Source organism: Nicotiana tabacum, chromosome 17, assembly GCF_000715075.1.
Source record: "Nicotiana tabacum cultivar K326 chromosome 17, ASM71507v2, whole genome shotgun sequence".
Taxonomy (NCBI): domain Eukaryota; kingdom Viridiplantae; phylum Streptophyta; class Magnoliopsida; order Solanales; family Solanaceae; genus Nicotiana; species Nicotiana tabacum.
In genome coordinates this window covers 2,846,401-2,856,152 of record NC_134096.1, presented here as the reverse complement: position 1 = coordinate 2,856,152, position 9,752 = coordinate 2,846,401, and the positions used below count along the sequence as shown (strand labels likewise).

The 9,752-nt window shown below is 37.5% G+C and overlaps 1 protein-coding gene across 3 annotated transcripts; it reads right to left on the bottom strand.

Moving 5' to 3' along the window:
• Window positions 1–660: 660 nt before the first annotated feature.
• Window positions 661–9,301, bottom strand: LOC107830900 (kinesin-like protein KIN-14I). 3 transcript variants are annotated; one of them, XM_016658577.2, is made up of 20 exons: window positions 9,178–9,301; window positions 8,597–8,830; window positions 7,005–7,171; window positions 6,775–6,918; window positions 6,149–6,364; window positions 5,998–6,066; window positions 5,632–5,700; window positions 5,278–5,355; window positions 5,054–5,170; window positions 4,880–4,961; window positions 4,677–4,772; window positions 4,415–4,588; window positions 4,203–4,309; window positions 3,940–4,118; window positions 3,370–3,528; window positions 3,020–3,273; window positions 2,761–2,924; window positions 2,467–2,649; window positions 1,441–1,928; window positions 661–1,139 (listed from the first exon to the last, which is right to left on the bottom strand). In XM_016658577.2, exons 2-20 carry the CDS (start codon window positions 8,712–8,714, stop codon window positions 1,016–1,018), a joined length of 2,988 nt encoding a protein of 995 aa, XP_016514063.2. In that variant the 5' UTR covers window positions 8,715–8,830; window positions 9,178–9,301; the 3' UTR covers window positions 661–1,015. The 3 variants fall into 3 exon arrangements, with proteins under 3 accessions (XP_016514063.2, XP_075089969.1, XP_075089968.1); XM_075233868.1 differs by having other exon boundaries at window positions 9,134–9,271; XM_075233867.1 differs by having other exon boundaries at window positions 8,597–9,274.
• Window positions 9,302–9,752: the final 451 nt, after the last annotated feature.

Below are 9,752 nucleotides of genomic sequence, written 5' to 3'. Positions count from 1 at the left end.
ACATAAATAAGGATAAAATAGTTAAAATCTCATCTTAATTAATTTTTCTTCAGAGACGTGTACAAGAGAATCATAACAAATAATATGAGACGTAAGGAGTATTATAACACTAAAGACAAGTACTTCACTGGTGTCTTCTTTTTTCCTTTTGGCAAAAGGGTATTTCTTGGTCCCTGCCTATATTCACTGAGTTCCATTCTCTTGCCAAGATTGTAGAGGCGGAACCAGAATCTAGCCTAGGGGTTTCAAATATAAAGAAGTAACATACGAAAGGTTAAGGAAATTTAACATTTACTCTCTCTGTATATATATTAAAAATAATTTTGACCTAGCAATATAGTAAAAATTTTCGGCGAAGTTGAATCCCTTCCGCCCCTAGCTCTGCCCATGGCCAAGAGTATAAGGGCAGCCGGTACACGAAGCATCCCGCATTTGGAGAAAGGCCGCACCCCAAGGGGTATGCCCCTGATACAAGTATTAGTGGCTGATTCCACAGCTCGAACCAATGACCTATAGGTCACGCGAAGACAACTTTACGTTGCTCCAGAGTTTCCCTTCAAGAGTATGCTATATGAAGGCAGTAAAAAGAAAAAAGATGACAGCATTTGGATATCGGGAAGACGAAAAAAACAAATACATATAGAACATATAGAAGACACATTTTCAATGCTCACTCTTTAATTATATATGTGCAAAATTTACAAAGTCAAATCCTCAAAGTGCCACAAGATTATCAAATGGAACTATTGTTTGAGAATCTTCACGCTCTGCTACCTACCACGCTATCCAACAAGAACTAGAACTCTTACAAATCCAATGATACAAAAATTACAAGCAACTGGAATTATTGCCTCATTCACATTGTAAAGAACGTTGATGGGAACAATCAAATAGGATGAAGAAACTGTATGTTAAAAAAAAAAAAAAAAAAAGGGCAAACCACTCTCATTCACTCTCCCACACTATTGACTCAAAAAATTAAAAAATGATAATAAAAGAATTGGAAACTCTTCCCCTATTTCCTGCTCCCGGATTTACGCTTCATTTCAGCTGGCATAGCCTGCCTCCCATTCCGCTGGTTGTGGCCAATTCCATTTGTCTGTCGTGATAGTGAAGGCCCAACTTTATGAACCATATTCCTACAATAAGCGTTTATCGGAAAAGGGATTTAACTTGCATACACTTTTACACTACCAATGTATTTTAACTTGTTGTAGCAGCTAATCAGCTTTATTTTCCTCGTTAGTAATCCCATCTTTAATGGACAGTTACCTGTAATTATCTTTTAGGTCACTTGATAGTGTAAATGTTCTTTTATGCTCTCAGTGTATAGAAGTTGAACTCATTAAGATAGTGCTATTTCGCCCTTCTTTTCTATTAACAAGCATGTTACTATTGAGATACGAAATAAACCACCAAGTGTAAAAGACTAGGACTAACCTTGATTCTGGGCTCTTTGCCGGCTTAGCATTTGATTTCTGTATCTTTGACCCATTCCCATTGGGAAAACTGTTAAGTTTTGTATTATTGAATTGCCAAAGCAAATCTGGCTCGGACGAATCACTCGTAGTGGCATCAAACTCATCTAAATCCTCGGCAGTAGTGATGTCAAAGTGGTTGCTCATTTGAAAAAGATTACTTGATTTTTCTTGGTATACTTTAGATGAATCTGAAAGATATTTCTCATAAAGTACGTCGGACACATTGCCTTTTTCAGATTCCCATCCAAACAGGTTTCCAACTCCACGTGCAGCGTCCTGCTTGTTCACCATGACCTTGTCTACCCACTCGCCTGAGCTCATGTCTCTGTCATCTTCTACAAAGTTTTCACAAGGGCTGCTAACGGGTGGCCAGGGAGGGGAATTTCCGAGTAACTCATCGAGATCAAAACTTTGCCTCTTTTGTCTGAATGCAGAATTACTAGAGACCTGTAAATTAAAACAAATTAGAAAATGTCAAACACGATGATAACTGCATGTATCAAGGTGGAAGCTTATAAGAATCTTTAGTAACGGTATCTTGTGCTTTTCTTTTGATATAAACCAATTTTCATGTTGTGCTACAGTGCTATTTCCTTGTGTTTCCATGTTTACTACTCCCTCCGTTCCAGTTTATGTGAACCTTTTAAAACGATATGCAAACTGGACCAACATTTTGAATGCATATTTTCATCATATTGGCACCGGAAGAATTGCAACTTATAGTACTTTCCATATAGTTTTTGAATATCTAAATTTAACTTCAAAATATTGAATTAATCTAATCGAATTTAGCTTCAAATTAACTCTTGAAAGCAAAAGGTTTGCATAAACTGGAACAGAGGGAGTATTTATTTAACTATTAGCAAAAACACCACTAAATGTTTGTAGTGTACTAGACTTCAGTAAATATTCATTTGCTAAACAGGAAGGCGTCTGCATTTTGGTCTCTTAATGACTGAAATCAACTAAGTCGTAGAGATTTTACCTCTCTGTTGCCTACATCCTCCATTGGTCTCCTCTGAATGTTTGAATCGGTCAACATTTCTCTCCCCTGTGGATTAGATTGAAAAGGTGATGACTGCAAGCCATATGGACTGCTTGTTACCTTATGATGTATGGAGACCGGTTCCGTTTCTTTTCTCGCCAAGGCAGCTTTAAGAGTAGCAACCTGATAAAAAGGTAATAATATTTGAGCATATATATACACATAGATTAAGAACTCGTGCTTTAATAAGAAAGAAGGAAATAATGTGGGAAGGGGGGAAGCGAAATGTTATACCTGTTCTTTGAGCTCTTTGACATCTGTAGTATCTTTATTTACTCGGGCAGCACCGAGTTCAACAGTAGAAACACGTTCTGCAAACTTAAGGGTGCTAATTGTTTCTCCTATGGCATCAGGTTCAGGACTTATGTGAACAAACATCAATGTTTTAGCTTGTCCACCTAAAACAGAATCACATCCCAAAACCATATATTACTTAACAGAAATAAGAGAATCTCAGAAGATACAAGCTTGATCCGTTAACGTATGCTCTTACCTAGTGAGTCTTGGAGTAGTTGTGTAAGTTTGCTGTTACGATATGGAACATGCGCATTCTTTTGTGCTAGGGCAGCAATTACATCACCTAAAGCTGAAAGAGACTTGTTAATATGTTGTGCCTCTTTAAGTCTATCTCCCGTTACTTCAGATTTGTCTACTCTTTCACTTCCAGCAAGATCAACCAAATGCATACAACCACGAAGAATAGCTCCAGAAGTCAAGTCTCTTCCTTGGACATGAACTGTCAGGCAACTGCAGGTCCAAATCAAGACAAAAGTTATCATTTCCACTGAAAATTTTATAAAGCACTAGAACGTAAACAAAGAAAGGTGGGATATCCATTCACACCTGTGGGAGCGGCTACTGCGGTCATTAAGTGCTGTTGCACCCACTGCACGATTCCTTTGTCCAAGATTCATTAAATGAATGACGTCGGAAGTTGAAGTCACGCGAACCAGGCTTGCATCAGGTACTGTTAGTCCTTGAGAAGCATTACGAATTTCTAATGTAATAATAGGTCAAGGAAGACAGGAAGTGTTTAAGCATGAACATGGGCTTGAGAGTGAGTACTGAGTGGCGGAGCCACGTTTAACCAACTGACACTCCTTCGCCGGAAAATTACACTGTGTTTCTAGGTAAAAAAAATTACTTTATGCATATATATTATATATTGAATCCCCTCGGCTTTTCCGTGTGACAATTTATATGCATATATTATATGTTGAATCCCCTTGGTGAAAATCCTGGCTTCGCCACTGGTACTGATAGTAATTATATTGCTTAGCATAAGCATTGAAAAATTTCTATATTTGGGAACTCAACATCAGAATGTCCTTGAGTTTAGATATTTACAATAGTCAAGTTGGGAATAGCTTCAAAGATCATAAGAATGTAAGTCAAAGAAACTGGGAAGGATATCTTTTGTGCACACCATCAGAAACAAGGAGATCCCTAACTTGCTCGTTATATATCTCAATCATTTGTACAGACACTTCATAGAAGAAGGTGTCCTTTCTTTGCTCTGCAAGAAGGAATAAATCGCCTAATGCCCTGTAGTTTACCCCTCGGCTTTGTTCGGTAAGATCCTTAGGCCCAGTCTGAATATAAATATACAACTTCTTAGCACATAAAAGAGGGAAAATATGATTATAGTTGTATATATGAATTTCTTTTTGTCTAACCATTGTGAAGGTTTTTCCTGATCCAGTTTGACCATAAGCAAAAATGCACACATTGTACCCATCCAACACTGATCTAATCAGTTGTTGAGTGTCTGAAAACACCTCTCCTGCCACAAAAAGAAATAGAGAAAAATAAAAGGTGAACACCCAAAAATATAGAAGAAAATTAAAGTCAAAGTATACATGCCAATTTTACGAATGGTCTAACCAACCTTGAGTTGCGGACGGTCCGAATACTTTATTGAAATTGAAAGACTTGCGTCCTTTCCCGTTCTTTGATGGAACACTTATTGTAATGCTACCATCTTCTATATGATCCACATTACTAATATAACTTGCTTGCCCGGGCAAAAATGGTCTTACTCGACAGTAAACTCTTATGCTTCCTGAATCAAGCACAAAGAAATGATCGTCTCATTCAAAACTCGGATAGGTGATGAAGACAGACTCAGAGGGTCTTCACAAGAAAGATACCTTTAAGGTCCTGGACTTGATTGTAAAGCCTGCGATTTTCTTCAAGAACTCTATGATAACTGGAAGCTGCGTGTGCTAGGCTGTGTATGTGCATGCCTATGATGCAGGGATTTTATCAGTGGAAAAAAAACTCATCTGAAGGAATTTCCACAGAAAAGAAAGGAAAAAAAGGAGCAATAATTTGTTAGGTGCAATAATCCTACCAATATTGTGTATCTCCTCATGAAACTTCATTTGCATGAACTGCATACCCGCTTTTGTAGTCAAAAGAGTTTGTTTCAGGTCCTGCAGTGGAACATTATTGATCGCAAAATATAGGTTTTGAAAAGTTCCATATCGGAGAGTCTGTTCATGCCTGGTCAAGCTTAACTTCTTACCTTGACGTCTCTTTCCTGTTGGTCAACAATTGTGTTATGCTTCACATATCTTTTTTTAAGTTCCTCATCAGTGATGCGATTCTCTTCTTTCACTAGTGCAACATTTCTTTGGTCAAGCTAATTGAGAAAGAGAAAGCGAACAAGTATGAGTGATCCTCTAGTTTACATGAAATTATGCCTTTATGGTTGATGAACTAGTGATTAACAAAAGTTAGAGGCATTACCTTTGTGCCGGCAGAAGTATGTTTCTGAAGGAATCTGTTACCACAGGAAACGCTTGAATCCTTTGGAGTTGCTTTGTTCTGATCGAAGGATGTCCAAATGCGGTGTCAGAGAAGAAGGTAAAGGGTACAAATAGATTCAAGAAAGTGGAAACGATATTCTATGTTCTATTTTGGTAGAACACAAGATATAGTCAAAAGGCATCTTCCAACAAAAAGGTGTTTATGCAAGTACGGTGGGAAAAAAGAAAAAGAAGAGAGACAAAGACAACACAATCAATTTTGACTTCTAAGTAAAGATTTAAGCTACGTATAAATGATCAATTGAGCTCAGAAGTAGAACTTATTTAAAATTACCGGTTGAATTTGGGTTGCAATTCGCTGCTCGAACTCCTCAACAACCTTATTCAACACTGACTCCACAAGCTGTAGCAAGTATAAAAATGACTGTATCTTAGAACAACGGCAGCAGAAGCCAAACATACAATGTAATATAGTGACAAATCACTTGAAAAAAGTTTACCCCTCCACTATTAGTTTTAAGTTCACATTGTCATTTGGTTCCTCTCTCTACTTCGGCCAAATGTCAAATACATACAAAAGTAACTCTCTTGAAAATATGCAGGAGCAGGAAAACTGAGGCTTTGAATAGAGTTTCTTTTGCAACTGCAAAATCTATAAGAAAAAAATTGACTGCAAGAAATTTACTGCATTCCAACTTACATTAGGAACTTCTTCAGGCTTCTTATCAATCAGAATTGCACGAACAAGGTTGCTTAAGGAAGAGTTGGGCTGTAAAACGGAAGCTTTAATTAATGAATCATGCCTTGGTTACGATATTGATAATGCATGTTGTCAAGCCAAGTCTACCTACCATTTTGTTACTTTCAGTAAATTTCTCATTCATTGACATACTCCTTGACAGAGAACTAGAGAATGGCTCAGAATTTTTGCGCACAAATTGTTTTGTTGATGCTGTGGACTTTACATTTCCACCGAATTTCCAGACTCCAGTGCCACCTGTTTGCTTCCATTCGCTGTAGTCTTTAATTCCCAAAACACAGTTGACAACCCTGGACGATTTTCCGCCCTGATACTCATAAAAAAATGTGGCTTCATCAGTGAAGGTCACTCCATATTAAGCAGCAAATCCAGTTCACAGTCGTGAGAATGATAATGCAACACTACGGTGGTGTCTGGCCCAACTTGCGCACACCTTGACTATTTCACCGGGTACCTACTACCTCTCACCAGCACAGATACCACATAACTCTGCCCACTAAGGTTTAAGGCTTATGGGAAGATATCATCTTATATTTTTTGCTTCCGTTGGGATTTGAACCAGACCTCATAGTTCTCCTCCCATTTCATTAAGGACTAGGCCAAACCCTTAAACTTCTATGAGATATATTGAAATTGAAATATTATGAAACAGGTAACAAACCTTGCAACACTATAAGTTATAGATTATGTTGGCTCACATAAAGGCACTGCACTTACCTGTTCAAGATCAGATGCCTCAAAAGAAGGAATCCCCATATCTTGGGCAGCAACCAAAAAGTTACGGACGTTCTCAAAATACTGGTATGCAGACAAGGCTGCTCCATCAGGAAGTAGCGCAGAGTCAACCGGACTTTCAACAACCTGCAGTTGTTGATCAAGGTCAATGTTTTGAAGGTTGAAAAGATAACAATTCAATTCCAACAAACAGGACATTGTGAAGTTTTTACCTTGGGCACAGCTCCAGGCTGAATTTTATTAAGCACATTGCAAAGAATTATTCCACTCCTTAAGCCAAGCCTGAAGTCTTCCTCGGAAGGCTCAGCTGGCAAATCTTTTGCTCCCACAACGCCAACCATCTTTCTCAGCCACGCTGCTGCTTCATACCTCCTTATTGCTACAAATCAAAGATAAGTTCATTCGATGTCATTCCTCATATAGCAGGAAAAAAGGTAGTCAGAATCTAAGTTGCTCGGACACGGGTGCGGATCTAGATGTCGGAGCCTTCAAGATTTAAATTTTAAGATTCAGGGATACGGATCCTAGTACGAATACGGATGCGGGGATCCAGCTAAAAATAATTCAAATAATTAATAATATCAAAATTATCTCTAAATTATGAGAAATTTTGTGGAATATAGCTTGTAAAGTGTGGATTTCTTTTTTATTCTCAAGTTGTAGATAAGAAAGGATTGATTTCATAGACAAGGTATGCTATTTTCTTCAAATTTCACCCTAGTTTTGATTCTGATTTCGGGAATTAAATTGTATCTCGTCTCGAATTTTTCCGTCTGTCGTGGTCAAAGTACCCAAAATCGTTTGACCAAATATGATACGGATCTCATACCCACACCCACACTAGTGTCGTGTCGACACGGGTGCGGCACCTAAACTGCCGTGTCGGAGCAACTTAGGTCAGAATAATGCCTCATTGAACATTACAGCGTAGGCTGCTGAATTATGTCATTGTGCATAGAGGCGGAGCCAGGACTTCAACTTTATGGGTTCTGGATTTTAGAACGACAATTCCAATTACAAATAACTGAATTCCAAAATTAATATGTGTACATATATAGTGAATTTTTTAGCAGTTAATACAAATACACTGTTTGCGCAAAAGCTATTGGGTTCGGCCGAACCCGTATACTGGCTTCTATCTCCGCCTCTGGTTGTGCAAACCATTTCGTCTAAAGCTTAAAGCTTTAAATATTAGACACTTTTTTTTTTATTTTAGGTCTGCAACATCAGCAACAGTAAATGAGTTTCAAATCTAGGCTTCTCTTAATCTATTCAAGAATGAGCTGCCTGAGTACATAAACATGCCAGAAACAATGAATCTCCCAATTGAAGCTTATGGGTACAAAATTCTAGCCCTTCTAAGTTAGTGGGTTCTAAATTAATAATTTGTACATATTAAATAAATTTCTTAAGATAAATATAGAGTTTGAACCAAAGTTATTGGGTTAGGTCATAGTCAAACCCGTATGTTGAAGGCCAGCTCCGCCCCTAACAGGATGGAGCTATATGATCTCTTCGCTAGAAAATTACACTGTACATACAAGTAAGAAGATTTCTTATGATTATCTATAAATTGCTGAATCTCCTTGACACAAGGAAAACATCTAGTGTACTAATAAAGGTAGTTCAAAATATGTTTTAGGTCATAGGTTCAAATCCGAGTTGTGACACTCTATGATTCTTCCCTTGTTACAATTTCTGGTTCCGCCGCCGGCAAAACACTTCAATGAACACAAATGCAAGACTCAAAATGGACAAAATTGCAAATTGGCAATTAGCACACAAAGGATCAATAGAAAGTTACCTGCTTCCTCAGCTCGACGGGCATCCAAATCAAGACTTCTTGATCTGTTTCCATGTTGCTGAAGAACATCCTCCACCACAGACGCCACAGAGAAAGCCAATGCACCATCAGCAGCCATTCTTGTTTAAATATGTGGGAAAAAACCGTTAAAGAACGGATTTTTTTATCCCAACAAATTTGAAACCAAACCCTCCAACATCAAAATTCTCAAGTTTCCAGCAACCCCAGATAATTCTGTTTGAGAGAAAAACCCAAATGTGAAGATTCAAACACAGCACCAAATCCTCAAGATTGGATATTTATTGGAAAAATATTGCTAGCAAGCCCTCCAACATCAAAATTCTCAAATTTCCAACAAACCCCAGATAATTCTTTTTGAGAAAAAACCCAAAATGTAATGCCTTTTATGGAAACAAATTTGAAACCACGCCCTCTAACATCAAAATTCTCAACCCTTAAAAAAAGCAAGAGAAACCAGCCCCTCTAAATTCTTTTGGAAATGAAACCTGAAAGCTCAGAAATGGAACAGATACATGCCTATATAAATACACAGAAACAGGAAAAAAGTATAAATTCTTCACCAAAGTTACTATAGACTTTGTACACTACAAGCTGGTAGTGTAGCTTTGGTGCTGGCCAAATTCTGCTTTTTTTATTCTCTCACATGAATGAACTACAAAAGCAATAGCTTTACTATGATTTTTATGCATAGAGTTATTAGAAAAGCTACAAGTTTCCGAGCCTAGTTCCGAACCTATTCCCTCCCTTTGCCGCTTTCTAAAATTAAAGCGCGTGAATTTAGGCTATTGTCCTGCAGGTGGTTCCCTTTTTCTTTTATAGTAGGAGTATTATTTTTCACATTATATTAAGTAGGAGGGTATTATTATTTTAATAAGGTCATTTACAAATTAACAATTAATCCTTGTTCTTTTTTGTTGGCTTGGCTAACGTTCTCGAAAAATCATTGTATTCAGCTAAATACAAAATTAGAGTTTGTTGCATGTACTAAGGATGTAAAAATAATTATACAGTCAGGTATCGCATCGTAACGGCAAAGGAATAGCTTTTAGCTACTACTACTTCTATTGTTATTATTTTCAAATTTTGGTTGTAGTTGCATTTTACATAATTAGCGGTTAAAAGAAAATAGTTATTC